Genomic DNA, 26,177 nt, shown 5'->3' with positions numbered 1-26,177 from the left:
TTGTCATTTGACTTTCAATGCACGTTGAACAATTTTTCAATATCTCCAATAACCTTCTCCACTATCTCTACATTTGAGTGTTACTAAACTTTTGAAATGATTTGACTACTCCAATGAAATGCTCTATCAGTGCATTGTCATACTTTTTATTGAAATTTCTATATCAAACAGCCACATTTTACATACAAAAATAACACTTTTTCAGATAAACAAACCGAGCTGCATTTCAATACTGTAGCTCAGTGAAATTGCATTTAACCTAAATGATTGCGTTTTAGAATCATGTTATTTAATTGCCATCAGCTGTATGCATTTGGCCATGGTATACTAGCAGAAAGTTTCTTGCTCACTGAACATGGCTGAGATTCAGAAGGCTACTACAGTAACCTGGCTAGTCTTGACCATTAGAGACCAGCTCTCTCCTCAGCTATCTATTTGCTCCAATAAATAAAGCATTAGTTGAATGCTGACTTGTATGGGACTAATTGAGCAGGTCAATATTAATTTGGCTATCCTGTGATGCCTAGTCCCATGCCCTTTAAGGAGGCAGAGTTGTGCTGTAATTGGTCAGTATGTTAACCCATGATTTTCGGAGAGGTTAAGGGGTTACCTAATATGCTGGTGTAGCTGGTTTTGTGTGTGTGTGTGTATGTGTATCTACCTGTGTGTTTATGGTGTGCGGGGGGGGGGTCTTTGGTACATTGGTGCCCTGCTGTAGGAAGAGGTGTGTGTATTGTGTGGCAAAAATGTGTGGTTAAGTGCCTTGTTCGAGGGCACAACGCCCTGGGATTTGAACCGGCAACCCTTCGGTTAAAGGCCAGCTTCTCTAACTTCAAGGCTACTGCTGCCCCCTATTGATGATAAGGTAGAACAATGAAAAACCATTGCTGTGTACGGGATCTGATATCCCATTTCATTGAACGATAGAATGAGAGTAAGGTAGGACAGAGGTTGGTTGAGGATGATGACCTTACCGCTTGACTGGAGTGGACTTTGATGACTAGGGTATACGGCTTGTTCCTCCTATTACAGAGACATAAAGTGTCAGGAAGAGGAGAAAATTAGAGTTTGTGTGAGAGAGGGGAAAGAGGGCTGATGTGTGGGGTTATCAAATCGTAGCCCTTAAACTCAGCATGAACTCTGTAATGGGAAAATCAACCCCCTAACTCTGGTATAATTGGATTTTACAGGGACTCATGTTAAATCTGAGAGCTATGGGTAGGTAGCACAAAGCTTGTTAAGGATAGACAAGCCTAACCACAGGCTGGAGGGGTAGGGAGCACAGGACGTGTGGTGTGATTGTGAATATATGGGTGGGTATTTGGTAGGGGGCTGCAACCAAACAGAAAATGAGCTGCTCAAAATGGTTCAGTGTTTCCCATAAATTACCTTAAAAGTTACAGTAGTCTCTGGGAATGTAAGCCTCTATGTAACATTTTTTGGAAAGTATATAACTTAAGTTGATATGGTGGGAGTCAAGTTATCCCTTCTGTTCTGATTTTTAGTAGTGTCTAAAATGTATGTTCTTTGTTTTGAATGTCTCCTCTCTGTTTAATCAGTGTGGCTGTAATGCAAGATGCCTTTGTTAATGTTTACAGGATGCTCAACTTTACATTTTAAACCGTCGGAATGAGAGGGCAATGTTACGCTTCTGTCAAGCCTGTCACAACCCAACACATTACTTAGTACTAATCCACAAGACAGGGAAGGTGATCATCTATACTTTTTTTCCTTAATCTTAAATAATCGTTCTGGATAACAATGTCGATCAATAACTTATTTATGGTTAGTTAAATCATGTATGATCTGTTTGAATGAAAATTAGAACAAACTTGATATATATTCTTTAAGATGACAGGGAAAACCAGCATAGTACTATATGTCCCTCTTACTGCAGCACAGGCTGGTATTGACAGCAGTTTTAAGATGCACTGAGAGGACAATAGTTTCATCCCAACAGGCCTGTTACTGTAGCTTCACCTTGGTATTTATGAGTGGTTTATAATTAGTCAGAAATGTATCTGCCTAATCAAAGATCAGTAACACAATACCTGCACTGTCATTTTATGTGAGGAGAAGGACGAGGAGGGGGGCTTGGAGTAGATTGTTTCTGAATCCTTATGTTTTACAGGCACGCATACACACACTGAGGCACACACCCATGCATGCACACACACACACACACACCCACACAAACACACAGTGTGTGTCAATGGACACTCATGTGAAGCACTGAATAAGACCTTCCTGCCTAGGCTTCATGAATGATGAACTAACTATCTTAGAGCTTCCAGAGCCAACTAGCTCAGTATGGCCTCAGCATGCATGGTCTCAGCGTGGTCTCAGCGTGGTCTCAGCGTGGTCTCAGCATGCATGGTCTCAGCATGCATGGTCTCAGCATGCATGGTCTCAGCATGCATGGTCTCAGCGTGGTCTCAGCGTGGTCTCAGCATGCATGGTCTCAGCGTGGTCTCAGCGTGGTCTCAGCGTGGTCTCAGCATGCATGGTCTCAGCATGGTCTCAGCGTGGTCTCAGCATGCATGGTCTCAGCGTGGTCTCAGCATGCATTGTCTCAGCATGCATGGTCTCAGCGTGGTCTCAGCGTGGTCTCAGCATGCATGGTCTCAGCGTGGTCTCAGCATGCATGGTCTCAGCATGCATGGTCTCAGCATGCATGGTCTCAGCATGCATGGTCTCAGCGTGGTCTCAGCATGCATGGTCTCAGCATGCATGGTCTCAGCGTGGTCTCAGCATGCGTGGTCTCAGCGTGGTCTCAGCATGCGTGGTCTCAGCGTGGTCTCAGCATGCGTGGTCTCAGCGTGGTCTCAGCATGCGTGGTCTCAGCGTGGTCTCAGCATGCGTGGTCTCAGCGTGGTCTCAGCATGCGTGGTCTCAGCGTGGTCTCAGTGTGGTCTCAGCATGCATGGTCTCAGCGTGGTCTCAGCGTGGTCCCAGCGTGGTCTCAGTGTGGTCTCAGCGTGGTCTCAGCATGCATGGTCTCAGCGTGGTCTCAGCGTGGTCCCAGCATGCATGGTCTCAGCGTGGTCTCAGCATGCGTGGTCTCAGCGTGGTCTCAGCATGCGTGGTCTCAGCGTGGTCTCAGCGTGGTCTCAGCATGCGTGGTCTCAGCGTGGTCTCAGCTTGCATGGTCTCAGCATGCATGGTCTCAGCGTGGTCTCAGCGTGGTCCCAGCGTGGTCTCGGCGTGGTCTCAGCATGGACAGGACCGGAGCAACGCTCCAGTAGGAAGTACTAGTCCACATGGAGAAACTCCCCACGAACCGCTCCCCAGAACCTGGCCAGTTCTGTCAGAGAGCATGGAAGTCAGAGGGACAGAGGAAAGCAGTGTGACAGTGGGGTGATACGGTCAAAGTGACATACCTGCGTCTGAGTCGACCAGAGGCTAAAAGTAGCTCTAGAATGAGAGTGTTCCTCAGGTGCTAGAACAGCCCCAGGACGAGAGTCCCTCTTTACTGCGAAATCGGGGACGATAGTTCTAAGTTGTTTGATCCATTACAAGACAGATTCAACCATGACTCACATGGCTTTGGAGATGAGTGAGGTAATACTGCTGTGTGTTTTTTAGTGTGTATGTGTGCTTTCCCTCTGTTTGATAGAACGGCATATTGATAAAGTTGCAAAGGCAAAAATGACTGTTCCCCAATGTTATTTATTTATTTTTTGTCATTGAGCAGACCCTCAGAGTGACTTACAGGAGAAATTAGCGTTAAGTGCCTTGCTCACCACTTATGAAGACCATCACCTTAAGCTTCAACCTTTGCCAGACTTTGAAAAAATATCTAATACAGTGGTAAAATACATACTGTTTATGGTACTGTTTTCTACCACATTATAGTATGCTGTACTTGATCTCTACAATTGAAGCTATAAAAAGGAACCATTGTAGGATGAGATACAGAACCGTGACTCTCAGGTTTCTCTGGACACCTGGAGCCCCCTAAACATGTGTGTGTGTTGCCATGGGTGATGTGATGTGTGGTGTCAGTCTGTGGCCCATGAGGAGTGCTCTCTTTCAGGAGCCTAACGGCCACTTTGTGACAGAGTAACAGGATCCTGTCCCAAAGTGGAGAGCCTGGGACAATGGGCTGGCCTCTAGGGTGATGGCCGCTTGGTCAGATAGGCTTTCCTGTTCCGCTTTAGCCTGCCATTAAATGTAGGTGTGTTGTTGTTCATTTTCCACCTTTGCTAGTGTCATCCCTCTCTACCCACATCTATTTCTCTCCAAATATCTCTCTCTATCCCTCTTTCTCTCCACCCCCCCTCTCTCTCTCCACCCTCTCACTCCAAATCCCTCTCTCTCTATATACTTCTCCACATCCCTCTCTCTCTACATCCCTGTCTCTCTACATCCCTGTCTCTCTACATCCCTGTCTCTCTCCATTCTTTGTGTGAGTTATCACCTGTTTCAGACTTTTTGAAAAGATGTCACTCTCGCCTGTTTGCCATTACCATTAGGTACCATTAATGTGTATCATTTAATGGTCCTTCCGTTTTCAGCAATTAAGAGTGTGTCAAACAAGTGCAAAGATAAACTTTATTTCACACAAGCATGTACTCGCGCACAGAGCGAGAGAATGGAATTTCAAGACATTTTCCCGTTCAATGTGGATAAGAAGGGTCCAGTTCCCTTGTTTATGCTAAGGAAGGGAGAAAGGGAGGTTTGAACCCCATCGCCTCCTTCTGTTTTGTCAGATTGATTCTGACATCTCAAATGGGGCGCCTTCAGTGATGTTGTTCACCTGTCTCATTGGTTTAACATGATGCTGGGCTGGGAGGAGATCGGAGGGAGGGATTCTGGAGGGGAGGAGAGTGCAAAATAAATAGTAGCTCAAAGGTGGGAGAAATCAACCCCCCACCTCTTTCACATCCCTAACCCAGTTACCCACATTCCTTGAGGAACGGAATAACAATTCAGTAGTAATGAAATCAGAAGACTAAAAAATATGTTCTATTGTTTTGTTCCTCATGATAACTATAGGTGTCATAGCTCAGCAAGTTTGAGACCATTACTTCTCCTTATAGTCTGTTCCTTGACATATAAATACTTGATTTTGGGGTTCACATATTAGAAGAATACACCCCCCCATCACCCAACCGTCACCCAAACCCCCTGTTGTGCTTTCTCTTGCTCTGTCGTTCCCCTCAGCATTACCCTGCTTGCAGTAAATAGGCCAAAACTCTTTTGTGTTTTGACTGCTGAGTGTGAAATTGACTGTGACGTTGAATGTTTTCTAATGAATAATTACTGAATAGACATACTGGCTGAATGTGTGAACTGGATTGTAGACTGCTCTTTAAAAAGGTTTCCACCTTCTTATTCACATGACCAAAAATGCTTTTCACATACAAGATGGATTGGAGGGGCATCTTTTAATGGATGTTTTCTCAACATTACAGAAAATTGAAAAAGTCTTTCTTGCAGTTCAGGGGAAAAAGTACTATAGAATTGAATAAAAGAGGTTTTCAGTGTTGCAGAGCTGGCAACCATGTAAGATGTGACAGGTTGCTGTGCCAGGTAGAGGGTGGGAGAATGGGGGTTGGAAGAGGAAGGTTTTTTTTTTTCTTAGAGTGGTGGATTGAAAAAGTTTTTTGCACTTCTCTGCCCCCCTGGGTTCTCAGAAACACATCCTGGAGGGCTCGTGTTTTAGGCAGCTTTAGACTTCTGTGTCTTCTGGTAGCATGGTGGAGGTCTGGGTGTGAGCCTTGGGACCATGAGCTTTCAAATCATGCCCCTACGTTTACCACACAGCTCCTATAGTAAACTATTCACTGTAGCTCAGAAGTTACACATATAAACTCAGCAAAAAAAGAAACGTTCAGGACCCTGTCTTTCAAAGATAATTTGTAAAAATCCAAATAGCTTCACAGATCTTCACTGTAAAGGGTTTAAACACTGTTTCCCATGCTTGTTCAAGGAACCATAAACAATTAATGAACATGCATCTGTGGAACGGTCGTTAATTGCCTACCGTCTGTAAGCTGTTAGTGTCTTAAGGTCACAGTTATGAAAACTTAGGATACCAAAGAGGCCTTTCTACTGACTCTGAAAAACACCAAAAGAAAGATGCCCAGGGTCCCTGCTCATCTGCATGAACGTGCCTTAGGCATGCTGCAAGGTGGCATGAGGACTGCAGATGTGGCTAGGGCAATAAATTGCAATGTCTGTACTGTGAGACGCCTAAGACAGTGCTACAGGGAGACAGGACGGACAATCGATCGTCCTCGCAGTGGCAGACCACGTGTAACAACACCTGCACAGGATCGGTACATCCGAACATCACTCCTGCGGGACAAGTACAGGATGGCAACAACAACAGCCCAAGTTACACCAGGAACGCACAATCCCTCCATCAGTGCTCAAACTGTCCGCAATAGGCTGAGAGAGGCTGGACTGAGGGCTTGTAGGCCTGTTGTAAGGCAGGTCCTTACCAGACATCACCGGTAACAACGTTGCCTATGGGCACAAACCCACCGTCGCTGCACCAGACAGGACTGGCAAAAAGTGCTCTTCACTGACGAGTCGCGGTTTTATCTCACCAGGGGTGATGGTTGGATTTGTGTTTATCAACGAAGAAATGAGCATTACACCGAGGCCTGTACTCTAGAGCGGGATCGAGTTGGAGGTGGAGGGTCCGTCATGTTCTGGGGCGGTGTATCACAGCATCATCGGACTGAGCTTGTTGTCATTGCAGGCAATCTCAACGCTGTGCGTTACAGGGAAGACATCCTCCTCCCTCATGTGGTACCCTTCCTGCAGGCTCATCCTGACATGACCCTCCAGCATGACAATGCCACCAGCCATACTGCTTGTTCTGTGTGTGATTTCCTGCAAGACAGGAATGTCAGTGTTCTGCCATGGTCAGCGAAGAGCCCGGATCTCAATCTTATTGAGCACGTCTGGGACCTGTTGGATCGGCGGGTGAGGGCTAGTTCCATTCCCCCCAGAAATGTCCGGGAACTTGGTGGAAGAGTGGGGTAACATCTCACAGCAAGAACTGGCAAATCTGGTGTAGTCCATGAGGAGGAGATGCACTGCAGTACTTAATGCAGCTGGTGGCCACACCAGATACTGACTGTTACTGTTACTGTTACTTTTGATTTTGACCCCCCCTTTGTTCAGGGACACATTATTAAATTTCTGTTAGTCACATGTCTGTGGAACTTGTTCAGTTCATGTCTCAGTTGTTGAATCTTATGTTCATACAAACATTTACACGTTAAGTTTGCTGAAAATAAACGCAGTTGACAGTGAGAGGACGTTTCTTTTTTTGCTGAGTTTAGCTCTGAGAGAGTACATATTTTTATCGGTTTAAGTAGATGACAAGTACATTAGAGTGTCTAGTTTGAGAAACAGACGCCTCACAAGTCCTTAACTGGCAGCTTCATTTAATCATACCAGCAAAACACCAGAATCAATGTCAACAGTGAAGAGGCGACTCTGGGATGCTGGCCTTCTACATAGTTCTGATGATTGCCTCGTTAAATAAAGGTTATATAAATAAAAATGATGAAATTAGATTGATATAAGAACCTGTTAGTTAGATTAAGTCATTGTATTTAAGTTTAACCCTAATTTCAATGTTTACAATGCTGGTTGAAATTAGATGAAAACTGGTTGATTACTTTTTTCAAATCCAAATGTTTTCCCAGGTAGATTCCACATCACAATAGGTTGACAAATGACGTTGCAACAACGTTGATTCAACCCGTGTGTGCCCAGCGGGAAGCATGTCCTTCATTCTTTCCCTAGGGAAATGGCATCAGGAAGGCACAATGTAAATAACTAAAGTGATGAATTGCCTTGTGTGTTGGTGCCCTTGTGCCATCTTCCACCTGGTAACTGGGACTGGTAGTGTTGCTTTCCTGTAAGAGGGGCTGAAAATAGCCCTGTTTCCCCTAAAAATAAGAGTCCAGAGGGTGATTGCCATACAGTGCTTTGCTGAGCAGGACAAGAAGGGGGTCATTTGGTGTAAAGGTATTTGGAGAGGGAGAGTAGCCATAGAACAGTGTAATCATTGTCTTTACTGTAATGTTACATGTAGCAGTTTCTCACCTTTATGTCATAAGTAAGACTTAGTCATTAATAAATACATGACTCCACACCTACACACACAGACAGAACATTTCTGCTTCCTTTCTCGCTCACTTTTTGTATTATTGATGGCTTCCTATCGGTGGAAATGGAGGGGGCAATATGTCAATGTTTCCTTCCATAGGGTCCTTTCCCTTAAATAAACCCAGATGTTCAGTATAAAAGGGGATTGGAGCTCACAGCAGTCTGAGACCAAGGATTTCCACTCACGGTAGGGACTTTGATATGCATTACTTTGAACATCTTTGTTAAAAAAAAAACGAATAGCACTGTAATTAGGGAGAACAGATCTGACTGATAATGTTACTTGATGCATATTGTGGTCCAAGAGCTCATTTGTTTGGGGTACGAAACTTCAGCAACAATTGGATTTTCATAACAGTAAAGTGTCGCTTCTGTTCAGAATATAAATTATGGAAGCACAAAATTATTGTAAATTACACATTATTAATGCCGTCGTAGGGATAACATTATTAGCATTTCTAAGAGTTGATTTCAGTGCAACAGCTTTGGAGTTGGTCTGTGTTTTGACCCTGCTTTTGGGGTAAATGGGTGGAGTTTGCTCTATATTTGTGTGGGGAGGGGGACGTGTGTATCCTCTGTAAACAGTGACAAGAGACTGATTGCTCCTTGAGGAACATGGAAGCAGATTAGATAGGAATGCCTGAACTGAACTCCTATCTGTCATGTGCTGGGGATGTGGTCAAGGCCCCCACGCCCGCCAGAGATGAGTAGCTTCGCGAAGCCGCCTGATCCCGCAACATTACATTAAACGCTGTGCGGATATCCGCGTAGCGTTTAATGTAAACTTGCGGGATCAGACGTCTTTGTGAGGCTAAGAGATGAGGACACGTTGAGAGGAAATGAACTGGCTTAGGGCAAGATTGCCTGTATCAATGTGTGTGTGTCAATGAGCACTGCGTGGCACAGCGTCAGACCTGACAGATGCAGATAACTCCAAGGAAAACAGAACACAGAGGGACAGGACATGAGTCCTTTGGCAGTGAAAGGTCCCTTGAGTTATTGCTGTGAAAACATGTCACTAATATGAAAAACTGTATTTTTTTGTCTGAAAAGAATACAGCGGATAAATGATTTGTAATCTGGTTGTCGTTACTAGTTTACAGCTGTCATGTCCTGATGAGATTTGTGACAGTATTGTTATGTTGTGCTTTGGGGGCATTTGCATATAAGATATCAACGCAACTGTCCTGGACCCTATCTCTGATTGGTCAGAGCCTGGAGGAGCACTGTAACCGGATCCTTCGGGACGTGGAGGGCTCCCTTACGAGCCGGGATCGCGTGGGCATCCAGGATTTCGTTTTGCTGAATGCCTACACCTGTGAGAGTGCCTTCCTGGACAACTTGAGGAAACGCTTCCACGAGAACCTCATTTACGTGAGTCTATCCCCTACACACAGTCCGGAGATATCCCATTGCCTTCCTCTCGGCCAAAAAGCCACCCTACCTCAAGACCACAACGCGCCAGGGAAAACAGTGTTTCTCCCCTAATTGAACTGGCACTTTGCTCTGCTGTGTTGTACCTACAGGGTGAGCTACCTTACTTTCTGTAAGGTCATGTAGATAACAAGCACACTACATTCTTGTTGCACCCATGCAGACAGGCATCCATCTCTCATAATGTTCATTCTAATACATTTCCCACAGACCTACGTTGGTGAGCTCCTAGTGTCAGTCAATCCCTACAAAGATCTGGGAATCTACACCAAGAAGCAGATGGACATTTACATGGGAGTGTACTTTTTTGTGCTTGTATGTGTGCGCCACAAGATATGCTATACAGTGCTGCCTATCTATCTACAGTATATTCATCAGCAGTGTTATTGAACCTCTACTTCATTGCCCTCCCTTTCAGCTACGCCCTGGCAGACAATGTCTACCGCACCATGTTAACAGAGACCAACAACCACTTCAGCTTGATCTCAGGGGAGAGTGGAGCAGGGAAGACGGAGGCCTCCAAGAAAATCCTGCAGTTCTACGCTGTGAGCTGCCCCAGTACCAAACTGCTGGACAATGTCCAAGACCGACTGCTGCTGTCCAACCCTGTGCTTAAGGTGAATACCATAGTAAAGCATACGTGATGACATGAGAAATTAACATTGTGTTTGTGTACTGCCATGTACAAATACAATGACTGATAATATAGTGTGTACCTCTCTCAGGCTTTTGGAAATACCAAAACCCTGAAGAATGACAACTCAAGCCACTTTGGGAAGTACATGGACATTCAGTTTGATCACGTGGTAAGTGCCAAGAGGTTAAGCACAGAATTCCCATAGTAAAACATCAAAGGAACATTAAAAAAATCAGCACGTCAATGACTGTTCGATCTTTAATGGTCTGTCCTCCCCCTAGGGGGAAGCTGTTGGTGGCCACATCCTCAGTTATCTACTGGAGAAGTCCCGGGTGGTGCATCAGAACCATGGAGAGAGAAACTTCCACATCTTCTACCAGCTAGTGGAGGGAGGAGAGGAACTGTCAGTGCTACAGCTACCTGGTACAGGTGGGAGAGGAACTGTCAGTGCTACAGCTACCTGGTACAGGTGGGAGAGGAACTGTCAGTGCTACAGCTACCTGGTACAGGTGGGAGAGGAACTGTCAATGCTACAGCTACCTGGTACAGGTGGGAGAGGAACTGTCAGTGCTACAGCTACCTGGTACAGGTGGGAGAGGTAACTTATCAATGCTACAGCTACCTGGTACAGGTGGGAGAGGAACTGTCAATGCTACAGCTACCTGGTACAGGTGGGAGAGGAACTGTCAGTGCTACAGCTACCTGGTACAGGTGGGAGAGGAACTGTCAATGCTACAGCTACCTGGTACAGGTGGGAGAGGTAACTTATCAATGCTACAGCTACCTGATACAGGTGGGAGAGGAACTGTCAATGCTACAGCTACCTGGTACAGGTGGGAGAGGTAACTTATCAATGCTACAGCTACCTGGTACAGGTGGGAGAGGTAACTTATTAATGCTACAGCTACCTGGTACAGGTGGGAGAGGAACTGTCAATGCTACAGCTACCTGGTACAGGTGGGAGAGGTAACTTATCAATGCTACAGCTACCTGGTACAGGTGGGAGAGGAACTGTCAATGCTACAGCTACCTGGTACAGGTGGGAGAGGTAACTTATCAATGCTACAGCTACCTGGTACAGGTGAGGACCTTTACAATTGAACAGTATGAATATGTATAAAAGAGACGAACAATCAACGTTTCCATGGAGTGGGCCGGCATCATCAAGAAAGTTATCTCCTGTCTCATCCAGGGGGAATGTGCCAAATTCAGCTCAATCAATGACAAGAGTGACTGGAAGACGGTACGGAAAGCCCTCAGTGTCATAGAGTTCAGTGAGAGCAATATAGAGGTGAGTCCTAATCTCTCTATCATATCATTTATCATGAATTATCACTTATGACCAACCGGTATCTTCTCTGGCCGATGATGTAGAGCCTGTTTGCAATCATTGCTAGTGTACTTCACCTGGGAAATGTTAAGTTTGTGGCTGACACTCTGGGATACGCCACTCTCAACAGCAGTCCAGAGATACATTGGCTGTCCAAGGTGAGACATATTCTGACAGCAAACTACACACTAATGGACAGTCACTCAATTTAGCAGTACTTATTCCACAGAAAACTGCCAGAGTACTCTCTATTTTCAGACATTATGACAACTTTTCATTCGCAATGAGAGTATTTGGTGATGTGTGATTGGTTGTTTTTCTATTGTGTAGTTATTAGGCATTCCTGCACAGGCGATACAGGTTGGATTGACCCACAGGAAGGTTGAGGCAAGGTTAGAGGAGGTGAGGAAGATGCTACTGTTTTGCAAAGTTATTCATAAAACTTTACCACCACAGTAAAACCAATCTCTGTGGTTTGTCTGCTGTTCTGGTCAGGTGCTCAGTCCCTTCACCATTGACCATGCAGTATATGCCAGGGACGCTCTTGCCAAAGCCATCTATGGCCGCACGTTCACCTGGCTGGTCAACGAGCTCAATGAATCTTTAGCAAACAAGGTGAGTGTCCCTCTTCAGTGCTCCACCAATGAGTGATAATGTCCCTAATACTAAATCTAACCAATTTAGACGCTGTTAACAGGTATAGGATATACAGTAAGTAGACATAGGAGGCTGACTGGTATTGTGCATCCATGTAGGATTGCTCCAGGAAGACAGTGATTGGTCTGCTGGACATCTATGGGTTTGAGGTGTTTAATGTGAACAGGTGAGGGGAGACACAGTTTGTCAGTTTTGGACAGTGAATTTTAGTGTCAGAGATTATGAGCCTAGTGACTTGACTGTTTCAGCTTTGAGCAGTTCTGCATCAACTACTGTATCGAGAAACTGCAGCTGCTCTTCATCCAGCTGACCCTGAAGTCAGAGCAGGAGTACGAGATGGAGGGGATTGAAGAAGATACTCCTCTTTTACTAAAATCTCAGATTGGCCTAGGCTACACAGCTTCAGATATAAAGCGTGTTTTGTATTGTAGTTTTTCAGTGGGTGCCAGTGCCATACTTCAACAACAAGATAATCTGTGACCTGGTGGAGGAGAAATTTAAAGGCATAATTTCAGTGCTAGTGAGTAGAGACCGACTGATGGTCAGACAGAAATGTAGTCAGGCAGACAATAGATTTGGATTGGTTGAGCTCTACACATTCAGTCTCCTCTCTACTAGGATTAAGAGTGTCTACGTCCTGGGCAGGCCACAGACATGGGGCAACAGGTAGCCTAGTGGTTAGAGCGTTGGACTAGTAACCGAAAAGTTGCAAGATCGAATCCCCGAGCTGACAACGTAAAAATCTGTCATTCTGCCCCTGAACAAGGCAGTTAACCCACTGTTCCTAGGCCATCATTGAAAATAAGAATTTGTTCTTAACTGACTTGCCTGGAAAAATAAAAAATGACTTTTCTGGAGGAGATGGGCGATCACCCCCATTTTGTCACATCCACCCGTCTCACATAGAGCTTTGTAACACATTCCTAACAAGACCCATTTTCCAATGCTGAGCTCAACAACTGACAGCTGAGGATGGAGGAGTCACGGTTTGCCTCTAACACCAGACTAGAACATCCTCTTCTCTCTCTGTCCACATCCTGCAGACACAAGCTGGCTGACCGGACGACCCGGAAGACTCTGGAACGAGGAGACTCCCGCCTCTTACACTACGCGGGGGAAGTCACATATTGTGTGGTCGGTGAGAGATGAGTTCCCCAACATCATAGCCCTTCCTCTCACACACACTTCATGCTCCCCACATTCCAGTAGCATTTATTAACCCAGTTTCTTGTCTCTGATATTATTTCAGTAAGCCTCCCAGGAGTCTCCACTACTTCTCATCACTTTTTCTCTCACTGTTAACAGCCTATGTTTTTTACTCTCCACTATACCTTTGTTTTTCCAGGATTCCTGGACAAAAATAATAATCTCCTGTACAGGAACATTAAAGAGGTGTGTCCAGGGCTCTCACTGGCACTGCTGCGGTCAGGAATCTGCTTCCTGCCGACTGCTATATTATTCATTGTTAAGCACACCTGTGAATTATAGAAGAGCTGATTGTTAAGCATTGCTTTGGGATAGACTGACATGACTGTTAAGGGGGAGGACTATGGGAGTGTTTGTTCTACTGCCTCTTGGCTTTCATCCTGCATATTTTACACTGCCTAAGTGTGCCAGAGTCTTAGTTGAGCTTAATTGTAGTTAAAATGTTGTAGTGTTGAACGATGCGTTGATGTTTATCCATTTGTTAACTGGGGGATGTTTCCACCTTTCCACTAGGTTATGCGTCAGTCTAAGAATGCCATCATCAAACACTGCTTTCCCACCACTGAGCCAGACAGCAAGAAGAGACCTGAAACAGTAAAGAGACTTTCTGATAACACGAGCCACCAAAGTGATCCGGTCTTGCCATGAGTTTCTATATTTATCATCATTGTCTGTCTTCTCAAGTGGCCACTCAGTTTAAGAGCAGCCTGACAGAGATGCTTATGTCTAAGGAGCCCTGGTACATCCGCTGTATGAAGCCCAACGAAGGCAAGGAGCCAGGAGAGGCCTCATCACCTTAACTACCAACCACAGTTTACTAACCTAAACCCAACACACATACATACTCAGTAGAGGCCATTACACCAAACAGAACCTGACCCATGCATGCCCTACAAAGTGTTACTTGGTACATTTATTCATAGTGCATGACCTGATGCCTGTAGCCTTGTGACCTCTCTCGCCTCCTGCAGGGAGCTTTGACGTGTTGGTGAGACACCAGGTGAAGTACCTGGGGCTGATGGAGCACCTGAGGGTCAGACGGGCTGGCTTCGCTTCCTGCTGGAGATATGAGATCTTCCTGCAGAGGTCAACACAACCTGCACTTCACAGTTCTGTAGATAGTGTGCAGTTGCTCTCTGTCCAGCATAAACTGCTATGATACATAGCTGCATTAGTTTGTGGAACACTCTGGTGTTTCCTGTTGTCTCTGTCAGGTACAAGCCCCTGTGTTCAGACACCTGGCCTAGCTGGAAAGATACAGACGCAGAGGGTGTGGAGTGCCTGATCAAGCACCTGGGCTACAAGCCTGCGTAGTACAAGATGGGCAGGTGAGGTGGTCTCCAGGATTATGGGTTTGGGTTCACCTGGTAACACAGTCTGGCTGTTTCTCACTGGCTTGTCTTTCATTTATGATACAAAAGGACCAAGATCTTCATCTGTCACCCCAGAACTCTGCTCGCCACCGAAGATGCCTTAGAGGTCTGCAAGCATAAGCTGGGTGGGTACTGGCTCTAGCTTCTCAAACAACAGATCACAGACCAATCAATTCTGGAATTTGATTGTTAAATGGCATTGGATTGGGAAGAAGTCAGGTTTTACATGTAATTTCATGTTACAGCTACAAGGATCCAGGCAAAGTACAAAGGCTACATACAGCGTGAAGGGAGACTACATGAGACAGAGAGAAGCAGGTCTCTACTTTGACTTTCTTGGAAGTAGTATAACATGATATACAAGACTATGACTTAATCAGCTGTCTTGTTGTCTCATTAGCTACTAAGATTGAGACATGCTGGAGAAGCATGAAGGCCAGGAGAGAGAGGAAGAGAGCCTGGACTGTCAAGGTCATTAAGTAAGAGACAAAGATCAGAAGATATCTCAAAAGACAAAGGGTCAACATCTACCACAAATACTCCTCAAAATCAGTTGTACTTTGTAGGTTCATCAAGGGCTTCATGACCAGAAATCAGCCAGCCTGTGTTGACAACGCAGAGTATTTGGCGTTAGTCAGGCAAACCTACCTCACACAGCTCAAGGAGAATCTCCCTAAAACAGTTCTGGACAAGAACACTTGGCTAACCCCTCCCCCCATTATGCAGGAAGTGAGTCTCAATAGGGAATTGACTGTGCTTTAATACTTTCTCTAAACTTATTTTACACACCTGTGTGTCATGGTATGAGTCAGAGGAGGATGGTGGGAGGAGCTATAGGAGGATGGGCTCATTGTTCCATTTATTCCATTACAATGAGCCCATCCTCCTATAGTTTCTCCCACCAGCCTCCTCTGTAATGAGTATACTGTACACCCATTACATACATTTGTACTTGTAGGCCTCACAGATGTCGAGGAAACTCTACACCCAGCACATTTTACGGAAGTACGTACAAGGAATCACAGGTAGGCCTACCCTACAAGCCATTTAATGCAGGTTTGTACCCTATTTGACTATAGGGCTCACCTCAATCACACTATACATCTCAGTTGTGTTTGCTTACACCATTTCCAGTTACAAATCAAGGGATTGACCAGTTCCCTATTCAAAGGAAGAAAAGAGAACTTACCCTCACAATGTGTGCAGACCATTTGTGGACACCAGGATAAGTGAGGCTGAGACCTTGTGCTGATGAATGTGCCCAATTGTGCGCCTCTTACAGACAGCCACGGTGATAATGACCAGCATTTTTGACCAGTTGCCTTATCTGGTCAGGAAGACATCCACATAAAAGCCTATCAGATGATTCGGCAAGAACGCATCAAGGTAAACAAATGGAGTTAAGTAAGCTATGTTAAAGTTTAAAAAAATATGTACCTTAAGGTCAAATTAAAGTAAGCTCCATACCTTCCCACAGTAGTGTTCCTGTGGTGAAATACGACAGGAATGGCTTCAGGCCTTGCTTCAGACAGCTGATCTACATTGGAACTGCAGGCTACCTGGTGGAGGAGGCCAAGATCAAACAGAGAGTGGAGTTCAACAACCTCAAAGGTTAGCACCACTGAGAGGAATAAAGCTGCCTAGGCGTGTGTGCATGTATCAAGTTTTTTTCTCGCAGTGTAATGCACTGTGTTCATTCAACCACTGTTCTAAGTATCTGGGCTGTGTGTTCTTCCAGGTGTGTCAGTCAGCAACCTGAGTGACAACTTCCTGATCCTCCATGTCCAATGTGAGGATATCAAGCAAAAGGTTGGCTGTGCAAATCGCTTATCATTGATGTGCACAAATGTACATTTTTTTACTAAGCTTTTGCACATATTATTTTCAGAATGGAATAGTAGAACATTTGCATTTCTATTGTTGCATTGTCTATTTGCTCAGGGGGACCTGGTGCTGCAGTGTGACTACCTGTTTGAGGCCTTGACCAAGTTGTCTGCTGGCCAACAAGCAGCACTGTATAAAGTAGTCCAGGGCAGGTAAGACCAGTGTTCAACTCAATACTACTGTAGTCTAAAGAAAATGCTAATTGTTGCCAAAATTGTAAGCAATGTTATTTAATATTGTGGTCGTTTGCAGTGTTAAGTTTGACATCCAGCCTGGCAGAGAGGGGATTGTTGACTTCGAGAGTGGCCAAGAGACCAATGATTTACAGAGCAAAGAATGGCCATCTGATGGGTGGTGTGAAACTGAAAGACTGTGGCCATTCAATTCTCAAATGAACAAATAGGTTTTGTAAACTATTGATAAATAGTAGGCTACGACATGAACACTTCTCTTCTATTTACTCAGGAATCAACTCAAAGTCCTGTCCATTGATTAAAAATGAACTGGATCCCTTGATCCCTCCCAATAATCCAACTCTACAAGGTTTGAGGCATCTTGGGACTTATATCATAAATGAGAACCTGCATCCTCTCTAGATGGGTTGGACATATTACCAAAACTCAAAAGAGCATTTCACAATCCCTTCATATTAACTGAAATCTCAACAAATGGTTCATACTGTGGAGAAAATACGGATGTTCCACTCTGACAAAAACTTCACCTGTTATTAAGCTACACATCACATACATGGGCTCAGTTGTGATTACTATATTAGGGCTCATTTGTAAAATATGGTTTGTTTTTTGGGATATTTTCACTAGATTATAGAGATAAACAATATGGTTAAAATAGTCAAAAATTGATTTAAGCAATAGGCTGTGTGTCATCATTTGTATACTTTCTCACAAAGATATACCATATTTACATTAAAACCAACTAATGTATTCATAAAAATCTTTATTGTAAGAAATGTGTTAAATACAGTGCAAAAGACAATCATTTCCCAGGTAAGTGTGTAAAATTGTGACATTATTTGCTGTCTGGATGTGCTTGGTTTCATTTCTTGCCATCGGTCTTCCAAACAAGTTGTCTTGTAACGTCGCCCTCAGAGAATTCTTGTAACAGGAAGCAATAACATCCATTTAATTACACATCCAGCATCTCAAAGGTTCTTTAGGATACCAAAAAATCATTAATCCATGACTACAGTATAAAAGGTGGATGTATTCACACCACTTACAATTCAGGGGTGGATTGTAACATATTGCTCTGGGGTAAAGTTCCCCTAGGCAAATATCTAGGGTCAGCTTCCCAACCCTTATCCATTAGTGGGGGAAATAGAAAACTGACCCAAGATCAGCATCTAGGGGTAACTTCAACAACTTAGCACACGTTCAGTGTCTTTGTACACAACACCCTCTGCTGGATGAAATGAGTACATACAGAAAATAGAAGCACCAAATTTCTAAAACATGATAAAATGAAGTTTGCATATTTGAAAAATTAAAAGGAGTCGTACACTCTAGGAGCTCAGATTCAATAATTTAATAACCTAATATCCAACGTTTGGACAGACAATGTTCTACTCCGCTAGCCAGCACCTCGTCTAAATAGGTAAGTTTCTTTCGCATCTAGATACAGTTTGCATATCTCACCAATTCAAGATAATTAATATATTTGTCCTTGACTCCAACCCCATTCGATGCATTGAACGGCTGTGGGTGGAGCAATGTCTACATAAGGGTGCAAATTAAAAAACACTCACAAAAGCTCTGACAAAGGGCCTTGCGGACAATACATAAACCTTAATAAAGAACAGTCACACTAGCAAGAGCAGCGTGCAGGTTTCTTTTTTTCTCTCAGAAAACATCGCTAAAAACTGAAGTGGTAGGAAAAGGTATTGTTACACAGTGTATTACTATAATCACTGAAACACAATTGACCTGAACTAGCTACTCTGTGACAATACATGAACTTCCAAGCAATGTTGTAGTGACACTATAAAGTAAATCAGATTGTAAGCTGCACTTACTTACACCCACAGACTTAAGGCACAAGACCACAGATTTAAGGCACCAGATCTCCTACTGGACACGTAACATGTCAACATTCATACAAAGATGAGACATACAAAACATATGGAAATACAGGGGGTCAAATAAGTCTTCTTTGACCACTGATAAAAATAACAGCTCTTATGGAGGGTTTAGAAAAGACTGATACAGCCATTTGGGACAACACACAAACTGTAACACCCAAACCATGCTCTACTTAAGCAATAAGGCATGGGGGGTGTGGTGTATGGCCATATACCACAAACCTCTGAGGTGCCTTATTGCTATTATAAACTGGCTGCCAACGTAATTAGAGTAGTAAAAATAAATGTTTTGTCATACTCGTGGTATACGGTCTGATATACCATGGCTGTCAGCCAATCAGCATTCAGGGCTCAAACCACCCAGTTTATAATCATGATTAGAGACTGGCAAAAGTTTATAAGTGGCTGTGATGCAGAAGCACAGAGGTCACTTGTGGTCAATGTCAAGGATGTGAGGTTACTTGTGGGTATTGTGTGATTGCACTTGTTCTCTGTCAGTGATGGGTAATAGTCACTGCGGATACTGACAATGTTGGTTGGCTGGTATATAGTTACTGGTGGTGATAATGTTGGATGGCTTACTGGTGGTGATAATGTTGGTTGGCTGGTATAGTTACTGGTGCTGATAATGTTGGTTGGCTTACTGGTGGTGATAATGTTGGTTGGCTGGTATAGTTACTGGTGGTAATAATATTAGTTGGTTGGTGTCAGGATTCACCTAGCGGTCATGATTTGGGGCTGTACACATGTTTGATGTATTAGAATAATTGTTTATGCTTATGTTATATTAATAGAAGGGGAGGGGTTATAAGACCCCTCCCTCTTTACATTTATAGGGTCCTAGACTATAGATTAACAATATATATATATTCATTATATAGTTTAGAATTGTTCCACGGTTGTTTTCTTTGTCTGTCTGTGTGTGACTGAGACAGAACTCTGCAGTGGAGTGTGGGAGATAAGAGACTAGTTAAACATTCCACAATAAATCAGCTTTGGGGAGTGGACGTTTACTGCTAAGTTTAAGATACCACAAAGCCATTGTTTATACAGGGTTTTGGTCTCAGGAGTAAAAAGGTAATGACGTAGTCAGTGACATCACTAAGGCGGGACTTCAATTTAATAAAACAACTTGAGACCTTTTGTTTGATGCAGAACTTACTCAGAAACATGCGTGCTATGTTCCCGTTTGTCAACTTCTGTCTGCAATTGCATTAATAAAGGTTTTTGAATGATTTAATTGAAAATATTATCATAATGCTAATTTCACCAATGAACCAATGATTGACAAGGAAAGACGTAAGAAACGAAACCCAACACTGGTATAGTTACTGGTGGTGATAATGCTGGTTGTCTGGTATAGTTACTGGTGGTGATAATGTTGGTTGGCTGGTATAGTTGGTTGTCTGGTATAGTTACTGGTGGTGATAATGTTGGTTGGCTGGTATAGTTGGTTGTCTGGTATAGTTACTGGTGGTGATAATGTTGGTTGGCTGGTATAGTTGGTTGTCTGGTATAGTTACTGGTGGTGATAATGCTGGTTGGCTGGTATAGTTGGTTGTCTGGTATAGTTACTGGTGGTGATAATGTTGGTTGGCTGGTATAATTGGTTGTCAGGTATAGTTACTGGTGGTGATAATGTTGGTTGGCTGGTATAATTGGTTGTCAGGTATAGTTACTGGTGGTGATAATGTTGGTTGGCTGGTATAGTTACTGGTGGTGGTGGGTGCGGTCATCAGGGCGTTTGATGTGAATGCGTCGCACCCTCTCGATGAGTTCCCGTTCCTCGTCCTCATCCAGGTGATGGGATCGGCCTGCAGCGCCCCCTGTAGCCTCCAGTAGAGCGTTGTCTGGACCACGCCCATCCTGAGACTCATACAGCAGGATGTTAAGTGTCTCCTCATAGATACGAGCCTCTGGGAACTCCACCTGAGGAAAGACTATACTGCTTAGACCACTCTAGGTACAAATACAAGGCTACTCACTAACAGGAGACTAGTCTATGCTTTTGCCAAAGCAAGCAACATTCATATCATACATTTTCTGTGCTCTTGCTGTGGGAAACCAATTACCTTTGTTTGCTTCTTCTCTGTGGCGTATACTATGGAGGTACAGCACACCTCAGCGATCTTACGGCCCTGCCCATAGAATGACCAGCAGCAGATCTCATCCCCGATCACGTCCTTGATGAAGAGCACACGGCCGTTAAACCGCAGAGAGAGCTTGTCAAACAGCTCTATGTTTTTCAGCATGTTGTCATCAGAGTTGCTGTGAAAAGGTAATGACACCAGATGTTAATGTATGGTTGTCAATTGGTTTAAATCTCTATACACGACTGCTCTGGGGGTTGATCACTTACATCTCGTGGTCTTGACTCTGATTTTCAGAATTGGGATGAAAAGTTTATCTTGGATCATAGCTAGCTAACATTAGCTGTTTGGATTCATATAATGCGGCCCCGGCTTAATTGTTTCATCTGTCGGGAAGAATTACAACAAGTACCGCATGCTGTGTCTAGAGATGGCAGAAGAGGCTCAGGGACTGTTCTTAACCACTGCCAAGATGTGGTGGCTTTTCGTGCTCTTTTCAGCAGCTGTGGCATCACCCAGGTGGGTGCTACATGTTCCTCAATGGAGGACCGGGTCCTATGGAGGATCTGACCGTCGGAGAAGCAAATGTGGTGCACAAGAGCTCCGGGCCCGTTTGTCAGACTGTCTTTGGTACAGCCAGTGAGAAACATCGATGCCCCCTCTGCTGAAGCTACACTGTCTTTCCAATCCAAAGTACCTCAACTCCCAGCCTTTCAGCCAAAGCCAAATAGAGACATTTAATCTACATTAATTTGTTTGTTTCACTTTTTATGCACTTTGATATTATTTTCTGTAATGAAAAGTGCTATTCAAGTTAAATAAATGATAATTGATACAATCCCCTTCACACATACATTTAAGAAACACAGTGATGTGCTCATTATAAGTATTTTCCCACAATCATATGCAATGTTTAGCTTACCTGGTGTAAGAGTACTTGTTGTTGCTCCTGTTGTATAACAGCTTGACTGTGGGCTGTAATACAAAATTAAAAGGCACAGAGGTAGTCAGTGTTGAGAAACAAGCAGAATACAATATTGTGACATGTCTGTCTAATCATACATGTAAATTGTGATATATATATTTATTTTACCTTGTTGGAGGTAGATATGAGTCTCTGTTCTTCCTTTGATGAAGTGACCAAGGGCACTTTACAGAAGGGCTCATACATATCTTTGTTCTGAACGCATGGAGGAAAACAGGACACAAATCATTCAATGACAGCATGATGGGCCACAAGCACACAGAGAAGGAGAGACACCAAGAGAGAGATTAATTACAGGTAAGTGTTTACAGTATGTTAAGGTGATACACAATACCTGTAAGGCAGCATGACACTCGTCAGCTAACCCCTGCACCAGGTAATACTTGGCCTCTGCCAGGAGCTCTTCCACCTCTCTCCGGATCTCAGGCAGAGGTACAGCACCGTCACGCAGGTAGTTCAGAATGGTCCCAAAGTGCTTCCCACACCTGTCAATAAGGATCCAGCCTGCAGCAGAGGACAGGGCTCATTACATTGAGAAGTGGCAGAGACAACAGAGTGACGATAGTAGACTGTGCGTGTGCGTCTTCATATAGCGCCATCTCAGAAGACATGATGGGAGGCATGCAAGGGCAGCTAGCCTGGGAGAATCGTATGCTATGCATCATGAAGGAACAGGAGTGTCAAGACCTGGCAGTGGACAAAGGTTTGGGAAACCCTGGGTGGAGTCAACCCATGTCATCATCAATACCTTCGCTGTCTGTGAGGACCTCCATCCTACCGCTGAACATGGCCTTGAGCATGGTGTCCTGCTTGGTGAGGGTCTGCATGGTGGTGTAGTAGAGCGCCCCGCCCACGTTCAGCTTCACATACTTCGAGCTGGGGCAGGAGCCCTTGAATGAGGTGGTACGGGTTGTAGCCGCAGGCAACGCCGAGCTCACCGCACTTACTCCTGACATCTCTTCCTGTGAGTCAAAACAGTCCAAATTTAAGTCATTAACTACAATGATGGACTTCACAGCTGATATCAATCAGGCACCCCAAATAAATTGCAAGTATTGCTTTCTGTTTAACTAACGTTAGTAGTTAGATTCCGCTAGCTAGCTAGTTAACATGAAACTGCCATAAGCAAACAAGAAAACGCTCACCCAGAGGCGGCGCTCCTAGTAGCCGAGGACTTTAATGCAGGGAAACTTAAATCAGTTTTACCAAATTTCTATCAGCATGTTAAATGTGCAACCAGAGGGAAAAGAACCCCAGACCACCTATACTCCACACACAAAGATGCATACAAAGCTCTCCCTCGCCCTCCATTTGGCAAATCTGACCATAAATCCTCCTTATTCCTGTCTACAAGCAAAAATTAAAGCAGGAAGCACCCGTGACTAGATCAACAAAAAAAGTGGTCAGATGAAGCAGATGCTAAGCTACATGACTGTTTTGCTAGCACAGACTGAAATATGTGCCGGGATTCCTCCACTGGCATTGAGGACACCACATCTGTCATTGGCTTCATCAATAAGTGCATCGATGACGTTGTCCCCACAGTGACCGTACGTACATACCCCAACCAGAAGCCATGGATTACAGGCAGCATCCACACTGAGCTAAAGGCTAGAGCTGCCGCTTTCAAGGAGCAGGACTCTAACCCGGAAGCTTATAAGACATCCCGCTATGCCCTCTGACAAACCATTAAACAGGCAAAGCGTCAATACAGGACTAAGATCGAGTTGTACTACACCGGCTCTGACACTCGTCGGATGTGGCAGGGTCTGCAAACCATTACAGACTACAAAAGGGAAGCACAACCGAGAGCTGCCCAGTGACACGACACGAGTGTGATCACGCTCTCCACAGCCGATGTGAGTAAGACCTTTAGACAGGTCAACATTCACAAGGCCGCAGGGCCAGACGGATTATCAGGATGTGTACTGCGAGCATGCGCTGACCAACTAGCAAGTGTCTTCACTGACATTTTCAACCTCTCCCTGTCCGAGTGTGTAATACCAACATGTTTTAAGCAGACCACCATAGTGCCTTGTCCAAGCACACCATGACAGTCGTGAAGCGGGCACGACAAAACCTATTCCCCCTCAGGAGACTGAAAATATTGGGCATGGGTCCTCAGATCCTCAAAACAGTTGCACCATCGAGAGCATCCTGACTTGTTGTATCACTGCCTGGTATGGCAACTGCTCGGGCTCCGACCGCAAGGCACTATGGAGCGTAGTGCGAACGGCCCAGTACATCACTGGGGCCAAGCTTCCTGCCATCCATGACCTCTATACCAGGCGGTGTCAGAGGAAGGCCCTAATAATTGTCAAAGACTCCACCACCCTAGTCATAGACTGTTCTCTCTGCTACCACACGGCAAGTGGTACCGGAGCACTAAGTCTAGGTCCAAGAGGCTTCTAAACAGCTTCTACCCCCAAGCCATAAGACTCCTGAACATCTAGTCAAAGGGCTACCCAGACTATTTGCATTGACCCCCCTCCCCACACCACTGCCAACTCTCTGTTGTCATCTATGCGTAGTCACTTTAATTAACTCTACCTACTACTTCAACTAACCAGCACCCCCCCTGTATATATTGTTATTTTTTACTGCTGCTCTTTAATTACTTGTTACTTTTATCTCTTATTCATATCCGTATTTTTTGAAACTGCACTGTTGGTTAGGGGCTCATAAGTAAGCATTTCACTGGAAGGTCTACTACACCTGTTGTATTCGGCGCAGGTGACTAATACAATTTGATTTGGAACTTTTGATGACAGGCTAGCAGGTTAGACTTCAAAACCCATACATATGGGTGCCATCATAACTAGCTAGCTAGTTTGTTTGAAACTATCAGTTTATAACAAGCCAAAAAATACAGAACAAACCCGGTTCTTAAACTAGGGTAAATAGTTAGCCAATAATAATAATAATTTATATGGGGCCAATGACAAGTCTAACCTGCTAACGTTAGCTTGTCATCAAAAGTTCAAAGCCGTTTCATGTTAACTAACGTTAGCTAGCTAGCGGAATCTAACTACAAGTTAAACACAGAAAGCAATACTTACACTACAGCTACTGAATAGTTATCTAGCCATTTATCTGGATCTAACTTGCTAACTCTGGTCTAGCTAGCTGACTTCATGTGAATGCTAGCTAGCCTTGAAAGCTCATTTTTTAGGGACCTCCGCTAGCAAATCCATTGTTGTTTTAGCAAGACGGTTGACTGTTAGCTAGCTAGCTAAATTACGTCGTTACTATCTGTGGTTCCAGGTTGTCAAGAATTCCGCTAGACAAAAGCCTAGCTAGCTACATCCTGTAGATTAAAAGTTACATAGCTATCTAGTCGTGTGTGTACTTTAACATTATCTTAATTGTCGAATCGCCCAGTTACTAGTTAACTAACGTCAGTTAGCCAGATAAAAAAAAAAAAAAAAAACGTACCATAGGATCCTGTGTCAGTCTGGAAACACAAAGTTGGCTGGCTAGATCGTGTTACACACAGACCTGTATGGTAACGTTATATTGACGTTTGCACATTTTACTATTCGGGATGGTAACAGTTTTACCCAAAAACTGAACTACAAAAAAAAATATATATATATATATATATACAGATCATACAACTTTCTGTTAAAAATAAAAACGGATCTGAGATGGGAGGGCGGGCCGTCTTCCGTCGCCAGTAGCCTACCACTTCCAAGTCTTAAATAGTCCCAAAAACGTTTCTGCCGCAGCCACAATGATGTCCAGTTCTTTGACTTCTTTGAGACTGGAGCCGTACATTTTATAATTGTGCCAATGAACGCCACAAAATCTAGGCCTGTCAGAAAACATTTACTACAGGCTCTACTACATCCACTACAATATCTTCACTAACGTCGCTTGTATTCTCAACTCTTTCAATTCCATCGGCATTCGATTGAACGCTCTAACAATCTCCTTCACCCTTACAAGGCACACCAGGAACATAATCCCCACCACAATTGCAACACCGACCGTCCTTCTATACACCAGCGTATCATACATAACCAATATTTGCGTAGGTAGGTGCTCTTTATAATAAAAATGTAAAAAACAGGGCAGACAGACTTATTTGTCGCCATTCACCCAGCGGGTCAGACACCGGGCACCAACCACAACAAGAATCCTCTTCAGGTATTCAACCTGAACATCCGTCGTTACTCCTGAAATGACTCCTTTGATGGGTGCTCTGCTCCGAAGTTCAAAGCACAATACTTCTGTTGTTCGGATTCTTGTGATGCCCACTGCAATATTCCTATTTTCTTCAGCAATATAATTAATCAAAATAAGACCACGCCTAGTCACTCTGATAGACAACTTTTCCCAGCGCAT

At 44.1% G+C, this 26,177-nt stretch overlaps 1 protein-coding gene and 1 pseudogene across 2 annotated transcripts; one reads left to right on the top strand and one right to left on the bottom strand.

Moving 5' to 3' along the window:
• Positions 1-2,752: 2,752 nt before the first annotated feature.
• Positions 2,753-18,087, top strand: LOC120043096 (annotated as a pseudogene).
• A 940-nt stretch (positions 18,088-19,027) lies between these two features.
• On the bottom strand, positions 19,028-25,510 carry LOC120045026 (BTB/POZ domain-containing adapter for CUL3-mediated RhoA degradation protein 3). 2 transcript variants are annotated; one of them, XM_038989844.1, is made up of 8 exons: positions 25,266-25,510; positions 22,579-22,792; positions 22,165-22,334; positions 21,939-22,025; positions 21,768-21,820; positions 20,828-21,023; positions 20,448-20,684; positions 19,028-20,395 (listed from the first exon to the last, which is right to left on the bottom strand). In XM_038989844.1, the coding sequence occupies exons 1-7, from the start codon at positions 25,266-25,268 to the stop codon at positions 20,466-20,468; spliced, it is 942 nt and encodes a 313-aa protein (XP_038845772.1). In that variant the 5' UTR covers positions 25,269-25,510; the 3' UTR covers positions 19,028-20,395; positions 20,448-20,465. The 2 variants fall into 2 exon arrangements, with proteins under 2 accessions (XP_038845772.1, XP_038845771.1); XM_038989843.1 differs by having other exon boundaries at positions 20,294-20,684; positions 25,266-25,509.
• Positions 25,511-26,177: the final 667 nt, after the last annotated feature.

Source organism: Salvelinus namaycush, chromosome 3, assembly GCF_016432855.1.
Source record: "Salvelinus namaycush isolate Seneca chromosome 3, SaNama_1.0, whole genome shotgun sequence".
NCBI lineage: Eukaryota > Metazoa > Chordata > Actinopteri > Salmoniformes > Salmonidae > Salvelinus > Salvelinus namaycush.
This window is presented reverse-complemented; position numbering and strand designations above follow the sequence as displayed.

Bases quoted from the DNA above. Each gene is read 5' to 3' on its own strand.
- LOC120045026 (XM_038989844.1), bottom strand. The intron at 21,024-21,767 runs GTAAGCTAAACA...ACCTTTTCACAG, and splicing joins AACAAGTACTCTTACACCAG to CAACTCTGATGACAACATGC. The intron at 20,685-20,827 runs GTAATTGGTTTC...GTCTTTCCTCAG, and splicing joins CAGAGAAGAAGCAAACAAAG to GTGGAGTTCCCAGAGGCTCG.